We start from the raw sequence: 18,591 nt of genomic DNA, 5'->3' as shown, positions 1-18,591 counted from the left end.
CTCTCTTGCGATCACATATGTTGAATGTGTATGTTTGATGGTGGTGGGGTGGCTCAGGGGGTAAGGGGGCTGTGGTTGTACCTACATTGAGGCTTAGAGTTGGTGAACAGTGAAAAAAAAGAAATGCAATTATGGATGACATTGTAATGGCTTTTGGTTATTGTTAGCATTGTATCACTTTTGCATAGCTAAAAAGAAAGGTTGCACGTACATAGAAATATCACTAATTTAATGCACCACCCAGCTAGCACACTAAGTGACCCAAATCAAGCACACCTACAATGCTGCGTGACCAACAGGTGCATGCAAAAATGTCAACACCTTCATATCACCAACTCATCACATGGTGCCACTCTGTCAGTGAATTTCTGCGTCTACTTATGTTGTTTTAGGTATCCTTCTGCATCAGCTGGTTACACTCATAGATGCAGTTACCATGATGTCAACAAATGCACATGGTGGGATGACGCAGCATGGTCCTTATGTTTACACAACAGCACATGGAAACTAATGTTGACTGTCGTGATGGTCAAGATGGTTAAGGATTAGGCAAAAGAAGCACATGATAAGGTGGAGAAAAAAACACCTCACATCCACACGGTAAGTGAATACTACATCAAAGTCAGTACGTGTTGCATGTGGATGCGCCCGGAGCCCTCCGGCTGTCCTCCAGCATATAAAAACAACGCCACCTATTCTGTCTGAGCGCATTCTCATCTGATGCTGTCCAGCCGCATTCTGGGCTGAAAATGCTCATGGAAGGTCCCTCAGTGGAGACCTGCTCATGGAAGGTCCCTCAGTGGAACGGAGCCCTGTTACAGCAGCTGGAATCGGGGCCAGTGTATTTGGCCCGATTTTTTTAAATTTCAGGTACTGTCCTGTTTTCTGAATGCACATTTCCTTTTGTTCGTAACCCTACTGCTGGTGTCATCAAACACTGTGCTTTTGAACCTTCAATTCACCCACAAGCCCTTCAATTTTTGTGTCAGAAAATTACTTTCCTTTGTCTTCCTCTTGGTTGCTGCCATGATTGACAGTCAAAAGAGCCACTGACTAGAAGGCTCATTTCTATGCACCAACATTCACAAAGTTTTTCGTATTGACTATTTGTGATTGAATGTGGGGCGAGATATGAGACTGATCCATGTGTTTTCTGTTGTTTTGGTGCATGCTATTTCTGGCTTTTAGGTGCTTAAAAATGAGGCCCTTAGTGGTTCAAATGGCCAGCAGAAAAGTTGTGTTGGAAGGGAGGTGGAAGTGGATGATCAGTGCTGACTCTCACATGGACTATGCCTTGGAGAGATTGGGTTTCCAGAGTTTTTTTTCAGGTGTGATTGGTTCCAAGGTTGCAGCTCAGCCTGGTCAATATCTCTCTCTTAGCAGGCGGTAGGATGAAGAGGTCTTTTCTGACAAACACTTGGCTGTGGGCGGGCTTCCGGGCTGAAACCATTACTCAAGTAAATCGAATAATTCGTTAAAAAATCATCAAGGCAAAATTCTTTGCCTCAAGGCATCGTTTAATCCAGGGTGACCATATAGCACGGCATGTTTAACATGGTGGTTATTTCTGTTCTATTCCTGCTCCAGCATCTTAACTAAAAGCACCCAATCTATGGGGGCAGTCAAGGCGAACTCGGCACAGAAGGTAAAGTTAATGTAAGTAATAGCATTTGGCATAAATCAATATGAGTGCCACAGTGTTTCCCTACAATATTACAATTCAGACGGTGCACCAGGCCAAAAGGCCCCCTTGCCAGACCGAAACATCTAGCAGCAGCTGTTTAGAGAGTTAATACTGAAAATGCACAAAAATAGTTAGACTATTGTTTTGTTTTTACAAAATGTGCCTATATACAGACTGTGCACCAGGTGTGTACACATTTGGTTACTAGAGTGCAGCCCAGGCCACACATTCCTGTCTGAACCAAAATAATTGAGCCCAAGTGATTACGTTTACTATCAACAAAAGACAAAAAAGTAGGCCAACTAAAACTTTTTTTTTCCAATAAATGGGCTTTTTTTCAAAATTGATGTGTTTCCATTAGGCATATTTTGTATTCGCAATTTTGATTTGCACAATTTGAGGGTTAATGGAAACCTGCCTTGCGATGTTTATTGCATTAAAAGTTACAGCTCTACCTTTGGTATTGTTGGAACACAGACGCTGCAGAGACAGGAGCACATTTGTTTCACACTGGAAAGAGCAGCGTAGGAGCGCTAGCGATGTTTGCTAGATGTCAGCGATCAGCACATTCTGTAGGGCTCAGGGGATCCAACTGAATTCAGACTGCAGAGGGCTCACTGTGCTGGGCTCAGCACCAAAAAGGCAGTAGGACAGACGACATAGAAGAAAGAGTAAGGACAGAAAGACAGACAGAGAAGAAAGAAATAGAAGAGACAGAAGAAGAGGGAGGGCAAGAGAAGAGGAGGAGAGTGATCTTTGGGGCTCCTCTGTGTCTGTAGTCTTTGTTAAGGGGTGATGACTGATGCCAGTATGGTTGTGTGGTACTTTTCAGCCCACATCACCAAGTCTCTCCTGTGTGGTTCTAGTTTTCTTTGTTACACTGTCTTTCTAAAGAATTTATAATGTTTACCAAACATTCAATTCTCCCGTCTCCCCGTTATGGGAGGGTAGAAACGTTCGACCAGGCAAACACCACTATTCATTCTGTGGGTCTGGGAGTTAATGCTCAAACTTGCCTTTTGCCCTATTACAACATCAATCTATGATAATTCTACATATATATTCATCTATATATTTACATTACTCATGTTATACAACTCCAAAAAAACACATTTGTATCTTTTCCAGATTAGCAGGTATGTGCAAACATGCCCTGTTAGTTCAATTCATAGGGTTCCTGCATCAAAATCAGCATGTTGAACCAAAGCTTCATACTGTTCTCTATTGTGTTTACCATTAATACCATCAACAAACAATTAATTATCCATTACAAAATCAGTTCCTCTGTTGAAGAACAGTTCATATTGAGCTCCAGGCCACATCCCAAAATAAGAGATATCTGATCTCATGCAGCAACTCTTATTTTTTTTATAATTATAATTTTAAATATTTTCTTTTAATTTTCTGGTAAGAGGAAAGAGAACTTAAAGAAGTCAACTCAGTCAGTCAGTCAGTCATTTTCTGTAACCGCTCGTCCTCGTAAGGGTCGCGGGGGGGCTGGAGCCAATCCCAGCTGTCATCGGGCGGAAGGCGGGGAATACTCTGGACAGGACGCCAGACTATCGCAGGGCCGACACATATAGACACACAACCATACACGCTCACAGTCACACCTAAGGGCAATTTAGAGTCACCAATCAACCTGAGCTGCATGTCTTTGGACTGTGGGAGGAAGCCGGAGACCCCAGAGAGAACCCACACAGACACGGGGAGAACATGCAAACTCCGCACTGAAGGGCCCCCGCCCACGGACCGAACCCCGTTCCAACCGGGTTTCTGTCAGAGCAGAGTCAACTCCAGATGCAACAAACATTCTTAACCATCCCAATGCGAGAATAAACCTCATGCAAGCGTAAAAACTTTTTTTTGTGATAAAGTTTTTTTTTCGATATCAATATGTTTTCATTAGGCATATTTTGTTTTAACAATTTTATTTTGCACAATTTGAGGGTTAATTGAAACCTGCCTTGTAACAACAATGACTGATCTTGCACTTTTTGCAAGATTTGGCACAGGGTGATTTTAGGGATCCGACAGATATATTGGCTGATACACTGATTGATTGATCATTTTCTCAACGTCAACTTGGTGAGTACTAGCCAATCACAGGACACATGGGATCCATAATAACGTGTTGTAGCACTAGTGTATATCAGTGCAAATACACACAGAGATTTATTTTATAGCCTAAAGATACATTTTAACTTAACAGTAGTATCAGTAGTGTACTATTATAGTACTCTTTCCATCCCTGGTTGGTAATAAAAAACTGTTAAATCAAGGCACGCTCAGTGACCGTCTCAAGGCTAAACATTCTTTTAGTGGTTACACTCAAAGACATTTTGGATAACAGCGTGTCACCAAAAAGCAAGTCGCTATTAGCTCCACATGCAAACCCCAGTGTAGTTTTATTCACTGACCACGGGACTCCAACCTACCGCGAGAAGCACAAAAAACTTTCTGTGGTATTTTCTTCACAATACGGCACCACACCACACTGCTGAATGGAAACTGCAAATTTCTTCCTAAAGAATAGATAAATCATTTTAGTTGTTTTTTCTGCCCACCATGGCTTCCTAAAAATGTCCTACATGCTGTCATTACTGTTTGTTGCTCTCTGTTGTGTTTGTGGAGCCATTAGTTGGTGCATTACATGTAGCCACGAGCATTTCTTTGTTTTCCTCCTTCAGCAATGTGAAATATGGCCATTGCCAGCAGATATCAAAAAGCAATTTACCTCATTCACACAGAGGCTGGTTTTGATTCACGCTCTGCAGACGTCTGCACAGCAGACACAAACCACCAAACAAAGAAAGTAAATGTCCACCAATGCTGTCGTGGTGGACATTTGTTAACTGAAAACCACAGCTGCAGGTCAAATTATTCAATAATATACACAATGAATTGCACTGAGGTCCAGGATATTAATAAGATCTGTTCTGTTTTGGCAGCAGCAACATCTTGAATGTTAGCTTTTGGTTTGCAATGTGATTGTAATTCTCTTGACCCAAAAATTAGCAACAAATTAGTTAAAAAGTTTCAAGAATATTACTAGAAATTAGCAAAAAAAAAAAAAGAAAGAAAGAAAAATATCAGAACATGAATAGGAAATGGCCTCAAAAAGTGCTAAAATAAAGTTAGAAATAGTAAATTCAAATAATTAAAACAAATCTGTTTTTATGTAACCTAATTTTAAATATATAATCCTAATAATTCTAAATACAGTTTTCTTGATATCCAAGTTAATGATTCTTTCTCTTTTTTTCCCATACTTTTTTTGGGGAAGATTTTTTCTTAGGTAATTATCAGTTTTTTTGTCACCTTGAACAATGTTTTTGCAATTTGCGGGACATTTTAGGCCAATTTCCAGACATTTTCTTTTTCATGTTTTTGAAATTTGCTCATGTTTCAAAGGTTTTCATACTTATGAAAGGCATCTTGATGCCGTACAAGAAAACAGGTCGAAACAGGTTTAAGAGGGTTAAGACTTTGAATCCTTAATGATTTTTGCTCATTTGTCACATCTAGAAATGGCAGTACTTTTCAGATTAAGGGTGCTTTCTCAAGCGCATGCTTTTTCTTTTTACTTTTAGCAGATACTGTTGCTACCCTTGCAAAGTACATGTACTCTTGCATGCAGTGTGCACACCACATACTACCTCAAAACAAATAACTGTTCGCCGAGCTTGCGAGAGATGAAAATCATCCTGGAGAGCTATGCTGTTGTTATAAGTTACATTTTAAGTTATAACTGTAAATAATAATAATAATAATAATAATAATAATAATAATAATAATAAGCTTTATTAGTATAGCACGGTCAACGGTCTTCAAAAAGTGCTTCAAAAAGTGCAAAGAATATACAAAGAAATACAAATACAAATCCAATAAATAAAACAATATTAGGAGCTAAGATAAAAGTGTAAAGGATATAAAAAACAAAATTTCCATATTACAAGTGTGCAAATCAATCATTAAAATAAAAATCTTTCCCATAAAGATATCTTTTAAGCAATGATTTAAAAGCAGGCAGTGTGTTGGCATGCCTAATCTCCTCAGGCAGGGAGTTCTAGAGGGCCCAATCACCTTAAGTTACTTGTCTTATCCTCAAGATAACTAATGATGTAAGACTAGATGATCTTAGGTTGGGACCAGGAACATATGAGGTTAGGAGTTTGGATATATAGCTTGGGGCTAAATCACATTGGGCCTTAAAAGCTATTTAAAGAATCTTAAAATCAATTCTAAAATTAACAGGTAGCCAATTGAATTGGAATGAATGTGACCTATGAGTTGTTCCAGTTAAAATTCGAGCAGCAGCATTTTGCACAAGTTGAAGCCGGGACATTCAAATATGATGCCAAGATTTCTCGCTGTAGATTTTACATTATTTGTCTGTGGACCGATTAACCGTTTTAATTTACATGCTAGGTGATGAGGGCCAAAAATGATTACCTCGGTCTTGTCTGAATTTAGGTGCAGAACATTACAAGTCATCCAGTCTTTGATTGAAGTAAGGTATTTCATTAATGTCTCAAGACTGCAGACATCATCTGGCTGAAATGACAAGTATATTTGTGTGTCGTCAGCATTACCGTGGTAAGATATCCCATTGAATTGGCTGATAAGGTGCTGTAGTAAAATATAGTCCTTAGAGATCAAAGAAGGCATGCTGTGGGCTTGAATCTAGTAAAAACAGTTTGAGGGAGCAGTGTTGTCAGGGGGATCAACTGATTGACACTTTGGTGGAGGAAAACACACAGCCTGAAAGAGAGGGGAGAGACTCTGCAGTTATGGTGTCACTAATGATTTAAACACTGGCCAAGACAGTCCAAGTATGGATCACAGCTTCTCTGTGTCAGAAACTTACCAATACGGATCCAGTTTTTGGCTGCATAAGTCAGTAGGTTTGCACTGGTGTGGTTTCTCTCATAGGCATAAGGCTGCGGTCCAGTGGATTCCCTGATGATTTAAAATCCAGGCGTCCGATGACTAAAAACATGTATCGTATTAAAAGGACGTTGTTATAACTACCCTGACTTAAAAAGATGCGTTATAGAGAGGGCTTAAAAGGCTTAAATCAGAATAAAGCAGTCAATTTATGACAGAGTCTCTGACACATGGAACACAGATGCCACGCATGTGTAGTATGGTATGGTGAAAAACCTGACCAAACCAACTATTATAGCATTTTAATCATTAAATTAACCAATATGTACATGTCTCTGTCATTTTTTGTTGTTGTTGGTAATCTCTATGTCACAAGACAGAGCTGGGATGTTATGCAGTACAAAAACAAAAAAAGGACCATACATTTTCTTTAGCATTACACGCAGTTCCCAGGCTCCTCAAATTACACAAATCATTTAGTCCAACTGGAACATCATCGCCTGTGATAAGAACCTCTGAGAACTCTTTCAAGGTCCACCTACGTTTTCCTACAGAAGAGCACCGTCCATCAGAGACAAACTTGTACGTAACTATCTCCCCGCTGATTAAAAAAAAACTGTTGACACCTACAAAAGTAACTGCACACACTGTGACAACAGCATATGAACCCAAACATTCCCAGATCAAACCACAGGTACCAGCACGCTAATTTCATTAACTGTAATACCACCCATGTGATCTATCTCCTCATCTTGAAATCAGGAGGAATAGAGCACATCAAGCCAGCCACAAGAAGGGGGCAACCGTGTCAAGTCAATTTTAGTCAACTTCATTTATAAAGCCCATTATCACAAAATCCCAATTTGTCTCAGAAGGCTTTACATCATACAACATCCCTCTGTTTTTTAACCCTCACATTAACTATGGAAACCCCCCCCAAAAAAAACTTAAAATGGGGGTAAAAATGGTAGAAACCTCAGGAAGAGCGACTGAGGAGGGATCCATCTTCCAGGGCGGACAGACATGCAAAAGATTTCATAAAAAACTTCTCCAGAGAGAAACATACTGGATTTTCAAACTCAACATCATGACTTTCCCTGGAAATAGATGAGGACATTGATTTTAAAACCTTTTTGGTAACTTATTTTTCAATTAATTTAAAATTTCTGCACTATTCAGTTTCAATTTCATTGTTCTAATGCAAGTATCAAAACTCATGGAATGACTGAAAAATACACCAAGATTATGCAGACTAGATTGACACAAGTTAATAGGGTACCAAGGTACTGTTTGATTGTTGACTGGAGGTTGTCAGGGGCAATAATAAAAAAAAGTGTTTTATCTGCATTTAACTGCAGAAAATAGTTTTCCATCCAGCTCCTAATGGCAATTAAACAGTTTTCCAATATGGACAGTTTGTTGATCTCATCAGGTTTAAATGAAAAATACAGCTGGATGTCATCCGCGTACAGATGATTAGAGATGTTGCTGAACTCACTGATTAACTGTCCAAGAGGCATTACTCCTCCTTATATGTTTATTTTGCTACCTGTAGGTTTGCAATGCTCTAAACAGCATTGCAATTGTGTGTGAATGAGATTTTTTATAATAATGAAGGAGGGAAATAAAACTTGTTTACAGAAATATCCATGTCAGTGTGGACTGGGCCTCAGTTGTGAGAATTTGCTGCTTCTTCTCTGCCTAATGCAAACACGTCTATATATTACGGTCTATCTTTCTGTGTCTGCTATTGACTTTCAGAGATGCCACTACCTCCATGTCAACACAACCACATGGTGGAATTACACTGCAAGTTATGTTAAGGCAAAAGCACATGGCAACCAACGCCTGGGTGTCAACAAATGCATGGTGGTTAGGTTGAGGGGAACACACATTGTAAAGTGTAGAAAATTTTTTAAAAAATCAATACTTCAATCAATCATTCAGACAGGGAGCAAACATCGGACTCCCACATGAAAGTTCTGAATTTGCTGAATCCATCCACCACCCCTCCCGCCTGCCCTATGGGGACCTTCATTCTCCTTTTATTACCTCGAAACCGGCAGCGTTTTAATCTTAAGCTGTCATGTTTCATGCAAACATAATAGGTTCCATCTGGTCGCTTTCTTAAGTGATGTTGGGGCTGTCCATAGCATTGAAAAAGAGCAGTGCTGTGGGAAACTGACAGACATAACACATCACTAAGTGTGATGCTTGCTTTTCATGGTTGTAAATATAAATCAAACATTCGGCACTACCTCTATTTTTCCCCCATTACAGCAATCCACAGACAGAGGAGAAATGACAGGGAAGTGAAGGAACACTCCGAGAGAGAGAGCTCCAAACTGGCAGAAACAGCTGCCTCTCTGACCCCCACCCCATCCCGCTGATTTTTAGTGATTATTGTGAATGCTCTGTTAAGTAAATTCGATTATTGCTTTGTCTGTTATGACAGTATGAGTTTGAACAGCTATTGAGGTTTTTTTCTCCCCCTCGCCTGTCGGAACAGCATCCTTTCATTCACACACACACACACTTTGACTCTCACAAACACACAGAATTCAATCTATTCTAGGCAAATTAAAAAAATGTTTCTTTGTCTAAAATGTTATTTTATTTTTAATCTTTTTTTTCTACAAACTCATCTGGCAACCTCTGAAAAATACCGTGTGACCACCTTGGGGGTTGGGACGCTCAGGTTTAGAACCACTGGTTTCATTCATTAATCATTAGGGTTTGTACTGGTGGTCTCACAGGTTTGAAACTACAGTCTTACATCATGTCTAAAGCAGACACAGTCCTCCATCAGTGTGTGCACAGCAGGCTTTCAGTCACAGTACAGTGTGGCCTCTGATGCATTCACACACAGATCCATAATGTTCCACTCTTTAGAAGGAAGAAAATAGACTTGAAGCCTGAAGAAAGGCTTTGGGTCACAATTAGAGTATGCATCTGAAATGCCAGCCTGTTCTCATTCCAAAGTCATCAAATGCAGCCACTTTGTCAGTAATTTTACACTGATTCCAAAAGTCACCTTCCACAGTGGTATTATACACCACTGGATATTATAGTTATAGTGATAGTTTATAACACAGTCAGATGTGAGCCTTTCACTGGGTTGTGATACACCACCGGTCAGCTGGATGGCGCCTATCAAGGCAGTATGATACTTGGTCAGAGAGCGTCACAAAGTTGCTATGACAACGGCAACGCATGCAGTGCAGCAGTCTGTAGCTGCTCAAATCCTTGCTACTTTTTTGCTATATTTTTCTATTTTTTTCTACACCATGCCCCCTTCTGCTGAAGCACAACATTGATATAGAAGCACTTATCAAAATCTGGAAAAGTTGTGTGTGTTTCTACAATAGAGAAGCACTGACCCAGGCGAGGCTGACCTGACTTGGACTGAGAGTTGCTTCTCTACCAAGCCTTCTTCTGGCTTATGTCCGGTCGCAGGAGAATAAAGTGAATGAGATGCAATTGAGGCTGACTCAGCAATGGGAAATTAGACACTGCTCTGCACACATCTACACAGAGATATGGTTAACCCCTAACATCCCAAATCAAGCTGTTGCACTGAATGAGTGGACCTTGTTGGGAGCCATAAGGACACAAGACTAATACAAAATCAAAAAATGCACAGCAGGAAGTGAATCATGCAATCATCAGCAACATGCCTGAGCAGCCAGATGGAATCTTCATAGTAGCTGCTGATTTTAATCAACTCATCCTTCAGCTCCAAAGATGTAGCAGGATCAAGGACAAATGTAATATCATTTTTTGTTTAAAAAATGACAAATGAATCTACCATCATTAGGCTGCCAGACAGTACCTGACGCAGCAGTATGATACACCACAAGCCAGCTTCATTTGGAAATACTACTGTTAACTGCTAATGTAAGAGAATCTTAGAATCAAAACCTGGATGCAATTAATAATTATAATAAAGCTCTAGAAGTAGCTATATCGTCATCATGTTAGTCATTTCCTCCAACACTTTTGTTTTGTACATTAATGAATCTCCGGGGGCTGTATTTGGGGATTTACACCGTATGTTTTGTAAATTTTACTGGGGCTTATAAACCCATTGACTGTCAGTCTCTCTATCTCACACTGAAACCAAACACTGTCTCTCGCTCTTTATCAGTCTCTCGGTCTCTCGGTCGCTCTGTCTCTCCAGGGACACAGCATGCCAGCGGGTGTTGTCACAGCTGAAGTGTTCTGGAAGTGAAGCATGATGGGAGATGTGTGTCATAGTGTGAGTGTGTTAGCTTGTCAGTGGGTGCTGCTCTGGATGTTCTCTCTTTATATGTTCATGTATGTCTTGTATTTTTGTCTCAGAAGGAGGACTAAAACTAATGTACTGTCCTCTGTTTTATCTCCTCCCTTCAGATCAGCTGACATCTGTAAACATCATCAATGCTATTGATGTCATTTCCTTTCCTGTTTTAACCTTTTCCTTTCCTTTCCTTTCCTTTTCACATAAGTTCAGCCCCATGCCAAGCTTCCTCAGCTGCAAACACAAGCCAATAGTCCTCGGGGTATTCCAGAAAGGAGGTTCAACAAACTCTGAGTCTAATCCTGAACTCTGAGTTAATTTATTCCGAGAAACTCTGAGTATTCGGGTCCAGAACAGCTGATCTGATTTAGTTCAATCGACTCTGAGTATGTTCGCTCTGAGTTCAGTGCGTGCACGACCCCAATAAAAAGCCATCATCAGTGGAGCCCAATACCTCCTTTCACCATGGCAACCGCTGAGGAACAGCAACCAAGCTACTTTACCCTATTGGAACTAGAGGTCCCCATGCTGCATATGGAGAATATGAGCCCATATTTAGAAAGGAAAGTAACAACGCTGCAGCAGCTAAGGACAGAAAAGCATCATGGGAGCTGCCCATGTCATTTGTGTCCACGCGTAAGTTTGAATGCACATGTCTATTGACTAAACATTAACCGCACTTTATTAAAATCGTAGCATACAGGTGAAAAAGTTGTGGATTGAATACATTTTGATTTACATTTAGGTGCAATCCCAGAGGGGGAAAATGCACTTTTAAGCAACTGAAAATGAAACATATAAAAAGATCAGAAAGATGAGGCATATTTCACTCAGGCATGATTGCAGGCTGACCTCACTTTTATTCATATTTTACATTAAAAAAAGTAAATATTCCTTCAGTTGCTATTTCAACATGTAGTCATTTAAACCCCCAACAGAATGCTGTTTTAACACATATATGTCCTCTCGCCTAATATCCTGCTGAGTAAATTATCATTTAACATTGATATAAAGCTCTCACAGTCAACACAATATTAATTTTCTTCATGGGAATGAGAATTACTATGATGATTGTGTAGTCGTATCGTCGGACTTGCGGTCGTATGTCTTGGACACTCGGGTGAAGAGAGGGGCGGAGCTGTCAACCAATCACCACCTGGTGGTGAGTTGGCTCCGATGGTGGGGGAGGACGCTAGTCTGACCTGGCAGACCCAAACACATCTGCTGGGAACGTCTGGCAGAGTCTCCCGTCAGAAGGAGCTTGAACTCCCACCTCCGGGAGAGTTTTGACCATGTCCCGGGGGAGGCGGGGGACATTGAGTCTGAGTGGGCCATGTTCCGTGCCTCCATTGCTGAACCGGCCGACCGGTGCTGTGGCCGTAAGGTGGTTGGTGCCTGTCGGGGCGGCAACGCCCAAACCTGCTGGTGGACAGGCAGGGGTGCCGTCAAGCTGAAGAAGGAGTCCTATTGGGCCTTCTTGACCTGTGGGACTCCGGAGGCAGCAGACAGGTACCGACACGCCAAGCAGAATGCAGCTGTGGCGGTCGCCGAGGTGAAAACCCGGGCGTGGAAGGAGGACTGGCAGACTGGGGTGGTGGTCCCTCTTTTTAAGAAGGGGGACCGGAGGGTGTGTTCCAACTACAGGGGGATCACACTCCTCAACCTCCCTGGTAAGGTCTATTCGGGGGTACTAGAGAGGCTCTCCCTTAGAGATAGGGTGAGAAGCTCGGTCATCCGGGAGGAGCTCGGAGTAGAGCCGCTGCTCCTCCGCGTTGAGAAGAGCCAGATGAGGTGGCTCGGGCATCTAATTAGGATGCCTCCAGGACGCCTCCCTGGTGAGGTGTTCAGGGCACGTCCCACCGGTAGGAGGCCCCAGGGAAGACCCGGGACACCCTGGAGAGACTATGTCTCACAGCTGGCCTGGGAACACCTCGGGATCCCCCGGGAAGAGCTGGACAAAGTGGCCGGGGAGAGGGAAGTCTGGGTTTCCCTGCTTAGGCTGCTGCCCCTGCGACCCGACCCCGGATAAGCGGAAGAAAATGGATGGATGGATGGATGATTATGTATTTGATTATGGTTAATATGTGGGGATGGCATTTTTATTTAGCTGACTGATATTTGATTATTGATTTTATTTTATGTCTTTTATTTTATGTCGGTATGTTGGATGCTTTTTAAATTTAATTTATTATTTGAGTTTTGTTTTATTTTAATTTTTTGAATGTATTAATTTTATACCTATTGGAGTCATTGATTTGTATACTAAAATGTGGTGATGTGTACATGAAAATTCAATGAAATACTAATTGTAATAATAATTCTAATAATTATTATTATATTCTAATAATTCTGCTTTGATATTGATTGGATTGCAAAAATAAAGACAATCTGTGTCTGACAGCTTGCTTCATGTGTGAGGAGACAGAAAGAAACTATGTTTCTTCTAGAAAACCTGCCAGCAAGCAGGTTATGTTCACAGAGTCAGTTACCATGGTGATTGACTCTCCGTTCCAGGAAAAAAGTTTGACTCAGCTCTCTTCCTGGAACGGATAACCCAGAGTTTCCCTCATATCAGGATTAACATACTCAGAGTTTTCACATAACCTGCTTTCTGGAATACCCCCCTGATGGCAGCAGTCTTAATTTCAAAAGTTTCATAACAAAATTATTTGCACTTACTACAACTTTGCAACTTACAAAAAAATGTAGGCCCAATTGCGAATAAACTTTGGTACACTTTACTCGGCGCAATTTATTAATTTCATCCTTATGTTTTAATCAAAAACTGTAAAACTACTCCTCCCACATTTCTTGCTCAATTGAAACCAAAGTTGCTACAGAACATCTTCAGATCATCAGTGTCTTTAAACATCAGTTTTTTCATTTATGGAGCAAATCAGTCTTTGTAAAAACAAGTGATCCAATTCTCCTCTCTATGCTGTCTAGATGAAGTGTGCATATTCTCAGAATTTTTTTCTTTAAATGTGAATTTTTGACAGCAGTTTGAAATCTGCCTTTCCATGCACAGGCAGCTGATATCCTGCCCCCTGGTGGTCGGCTCAGTCATAGTGTGAAGCCACCTGTGGGTTCTTTCTTAGCATGTAGCTCACTGGGATAGTGATTTGCACTTGATGTGTAAGGTTGTGAGTTCAAGTCTTGTGTGATGCAGAATGTACATTTCAATGTGGAGTTGTTCATAGACTTGTCTGCCGCTTACTGCTAAAAATTCCACGACCCATTGCTGCACAGCAGCTGTAACTCTACTTTCTTTTTTTTCCTTTTTTTTCAAGCCACTGAGGCTGATTCAGAAGCATTTCCATTGCATGCTAATAGTGCACCAGTACAACCACTCACGTCCCATTACCTTTACTACAGGCCAGTAGTGTGGCTGTCCCAGCAACTTCACCACAGCTGGAATACCGTAGTGCAGCCGCACAGCATTCTGGGCCAGCTCGGCGTCCTGGTGGCGAGAGGTAAGGTGACGCAGGGCGCAGACTGCTGGCTCGGCAACATCCTCCTTCTCACCGGCCCGGAGCACGGCGTGGATCAGCGCCTCCACACCGCCATACTGAGTCACCAGAGTCTGAGGTATTACAGGAGGAAGAGAGGAGAAGATGAACTGCAGGTGAGCAGTGGAGCTCATTTTCAGTATGAAAGAAATTCATTTTTAAAACACGGAGTAGAGAGGGAATAGATGTCAAGTGTACACAGTGTATACACTACATACACTTGAAAGCAACAGTAAATATATATATGGAAATATTATATATATCTTTTGTGAATTGATTTTCCTCAGGAGTGCAGAGTGCAGACTGACTGAGATGAAGAATGTTCACAGAAACTGAAATTTTTCATCAGCTTAACACTGCAGCACAAACTTACGTACATATACAAAAGAGCTACACAAGACTTTCATGGCATTAAGAACCTCTCATCCTACAGGAGTTTCAGTGAATGTTCACTGAGCTGTTTTATATGCACATATACAAAACGCAGAAACATGCATACATAAATTAGAATAAAAAGTGAAGAAAAGAAAAAAGAAGATTGTATTATGGTTCATGGGAGTCAAACAGACTAAAGGCATCTTTTACCTAACCTTTTAGTTTGGTTCAAACTGACTCTGGAGGATTTGTCTGTGTAATGTCAGTTTGTTTGGGTCAGTCTAAAAGCTGTTAATCAAATTTTCGTGGAGACTAAACCAACTGCTAAATTTGCAAGTGAACTATGGTTCATTTGTGGTGTGAAGTAAATCGAATCAACCAATGACATTTATGACAGTGCATATGTGATTTTAGCAGCCCACTTGCCAGATGAAAATATTGGCAATGTACATCTCTGCAAACCAGAAATATGTTTTACTTTCACATTTCATACGTACCATATCCATAATATGAGCAGATTTGTCATCACGAGGTGGAGGGGGTATGGATGGCGTGACATCTTTGTGAGACACCTGCTAAGCTGCAGATGACTGTTTGAGACTACGGATCAGGACCATAATTTTTTATTGAACTTGATACCATTATCGAGACTCCTTGATGATCTGAGTCTTTATTAAGAACTTGTTCCAGCCATGTTTATTAAACTAATAAACTCTTATCCTGCCAATTTCAAGATGGATTTCAACGTTGGATTACTATTTTTAACTGACGGGACATCCTACAAAGTTTGGGTGTGCTTCCCACTGCTGCTGTGATGATGATGATGATGAAGACTGTGCTGGCTGTGCCACAGCAGCAGGTTTGTATGAACATTTAGAAATAGTACAGTAATATTTATTTTTGGTAATCATGGTAAAAAAATCAGCATAAGTGCAGGGTTTTTATTTAGGATTTAGTATAGAAAAATGAGTTACTACCGAGGTGTGTTGTATAATTTAGCACTTCCAAAACTGTAGCCAGAGCGGTCATTTATTATATTTATTACAGCATGAGGGACCATATATTTCATGTTTGTCATTATCTATGACATATTAACTCATATTATACTTACTTAAATTAACTCACATATATTTGGTTCAGACCAAATGAAAGACCTGTAGTTGTAAAAGAGCAACCCCTACAACATATAGTCAGGAGAGTAGTGGTGAATGTGGTTGGTGTTTTTCTCTTCTTCCTCCCATTAAACAAATCAAGGGTGTTTGAACTGAAAAACAATAAAAAGTATGTGGAACTCTAAAAATAATTGATCTCATGTGTCTCTCATAGCTCTCAGAGCTGAATACCAAGGATTCAGTGGTCAAACAACTGCTGCTGGGGTCTCTCAATCAAAATAATATAAAAATTCCTTAAAAAGAAGGATTCATTCAGTATTCATGTTTTAGGAGGTTATTAGCTGGAGCCAAATTGTCCACAGAGGTCTCTTCTCTCTAAAAAACAGACCAGGTGACTAAAAAAAATGGATAAAAACACTGACCAAAGCAGTTTTATGAGAGTGTTTCTTCAAGGCTCTTTGGCCCATTGAGGAGGAGCAGTAGCTCAACTTCTAATGGGCGCTCAACTGTTTGTTGAGGTTTCCTCCTTTACAAAACAAACAGAACTGGTTATTTAAATGTTTAAATAAAGCAGTTTCACATCAAAAATAGCAGGGGCTGGATAACCTAACATGCAGATGTCGGATAACTAACATTGTAAAAATGTGGCTTTAAATTGGGTAAAAGTTCTGTGTATAGCCTCATTCCCACTGCACAAAAAAGCCACTAATACCTGCTAACATCTGTCTCTTTAATACAATGGAAATGCGTATGATCGGCATTCACACAGGGGTCAAATGACTTTGCAGTAGACACAGGTTGCACTGCCATGTTTCTACAGTAGCCCAGAGCAGACAAGCCAAACACTGGCTTTAGACAGGACCATTTGCATTTTCCTTTTGGCCACTGTAGTAAGAAGACCATCTGGACTGAGCAGTGTCAGAGTTACAGCAATATGTAACATGAAACAGCTTTATTTAGTGTTTTTAGCAAGTTAAATCATTGAGTCAGTTTGTTTTGGAGAAAAGACCTTTACGGATAATTCAACTTTTGGTAAAAACCTCCTGAACATCTCAATCTTAAGTTATCCAAGGAAAAGAGTGAGCATACATTAGCATGTGTTGCACAAGCCTCCTGTAGCAACATGCCAAACAGCATATGAAATACATGATTTGTAACATGCAACTGCTGTATTTAGTCTTTTTATCAGTTTAAATCACCAGTCTGTTCATGTTCGAGAGGAATAGACCGCTACAGGTAATTCAGCGCTGGGAGGAACCTCTTGAACAAATCACACTGAAGGAAATCTAACTGGGAAAAGTTTTAGCTGGTAGCAAACTGTAGTTTACTGGTGGACACCACTATATCCCCCTTAATCTTATACACTGTTCCTTGAAGGCATGTTAATGTGGAAAAGTTACATCTTTTATCTTTAACCTTTTAACCGCTGTGGCATCAGCACTCATGTGCAGAAAAAACATAATGAGCAACTTGGCAAGAAAATTTCCACAAATTGGAGAAAAAAAAAAGGAAAAAAAAGGAAAAGGTGAGAAGAAATGACATGAAAATTAGCTGGGGGTAATAATTAGGAATAATTAAAAAATAAAGAAAAACTAGAAAAAGATTAATTTTTCTTGTTATTGTTGTTTTTCATATATATATATATATATATATATATATATATATATATATATATATATATATATTTATATCTTTTATATCTTTTCATGTTTTCAAAGTCAATACGCTCAGGTTTCAATGGGGTTAAACTGACTCAGAATAATGATATTATGAGACTTTATGTGTCTCCCAGAGGAGTGGAGGTTGTTAAGGCAGCAGACTGATACAGTAGAATTGTCCAGGTGTCCATACACACTTTGGACATGTGATGTACTGTCCCATAGTGGTTACCTTGTTGCGTGAGTTATTACAGGTGAGGTTGGACAGGATGCCAGTTGCGCATGTCAACATGTTGACGTCATCTGAGCCCAGCTGGGTGACCAATATCTGCAGCAGACCATCTAATCCCTCCTATAGACAGAAAGCATCAGAGACACACAGACAGAACAAATAAACAAAACATAAAAGTCACAGCTCAGCTTAACCCTTTAACACCGAGCAAATCAGCCTCATTCCTTTCAAAAAAAACCAAAAAATTGCCTGAAAACCTTTTACATTAGCAGTACTTTGATTTCTTTGTACTTTGATCTCAGCCACTGATTTCTATCTTTGACCACTATTTGTTTTATTCGAATTGCAATAATCTTTGCCTTACAAACTACAGGTGTTGTTCGACTCTGCCATGTTACTTCCCTTGAGTCAGGGTCTTTCTTGCAATTGCACTTCAACGACAAAGACTGTGTTATTCAGTTTAACTGCATTATATTCAAGTATATACCTTCTTCTGTCCTTCAAGTGTTCTTTATCACTGCTTAGTCCTGTATCTATTTTCTTTATAATTCCTATTCATTCATTCATTCATTCATTTTCCGTAACCGCTTGTCCTCGCAAGCATCGCGGGAGGCTGGAACCAATCCCAGCTGTCATTGGGCGGAAGGTGGGGTTCACCCTGGACAGGTCGCCAGACTGTCGCAGGGCCAACACATATAGACAGACAACCTATTATTTCAAGATTCAAGATTCAAAGTGTTTATTGTCATATGCACAGTATGGAAACATGTTTCCCTGTACAATGAAATTCTTACTTTGCTGTCCACAGAATGCCTAACGTGTAGCTAATATAAAAGAAATATGAAATAGAAA

At 40.3% G+C, this 18,591-nt stretch overlaps 1 protein-coding gene across 1 annotated transcript in view; it reads right to left on the bottom strand.

Annotated features, from left to right (window-relative positions):
• Positions 1-18,591, bottom strand: part of LOC121956668 (junction plakoglobin a) — a 182,971-nt gene that overhangs the window by 43,174 nt on the left and 121,206 nt on the right. The window contains exons 9-10 of the mRNA XM_042505020.2: positions 17,740-17,859; positions 14,218-14,436 (exon numbers count right to left, since the gene is read on the bottom strand). Coding sequence (XP_042360954.1) covers positions 14,218-14,436; positions 17,740-17,859 — 339 coding nt within the window. The remainder of the gene's footprint in view (positions 1-14,217; positions 14,437-17,739; positions 17,860-18,591) is intronic.

This window comes from Plectropomus leopardus, chromosome 18 (assembly GCF_026936395.1).
Source record: "Plectropomus leopardus strain MGB_pleo_1.0 chromosome 18, ASM2693639v1, whole genome shotgun sequence".
Lineage (NCBI taxonomy): Eukaryota > Metazoa > Chordata > Actinopteri > Perciformes > Serranidae > Plectropomus > Plectropomus leopardus.
Note: the sequence above shows the minus strand (reverse complement) of the source record. Positions and strands in the feature narration are given on the sequence as shown.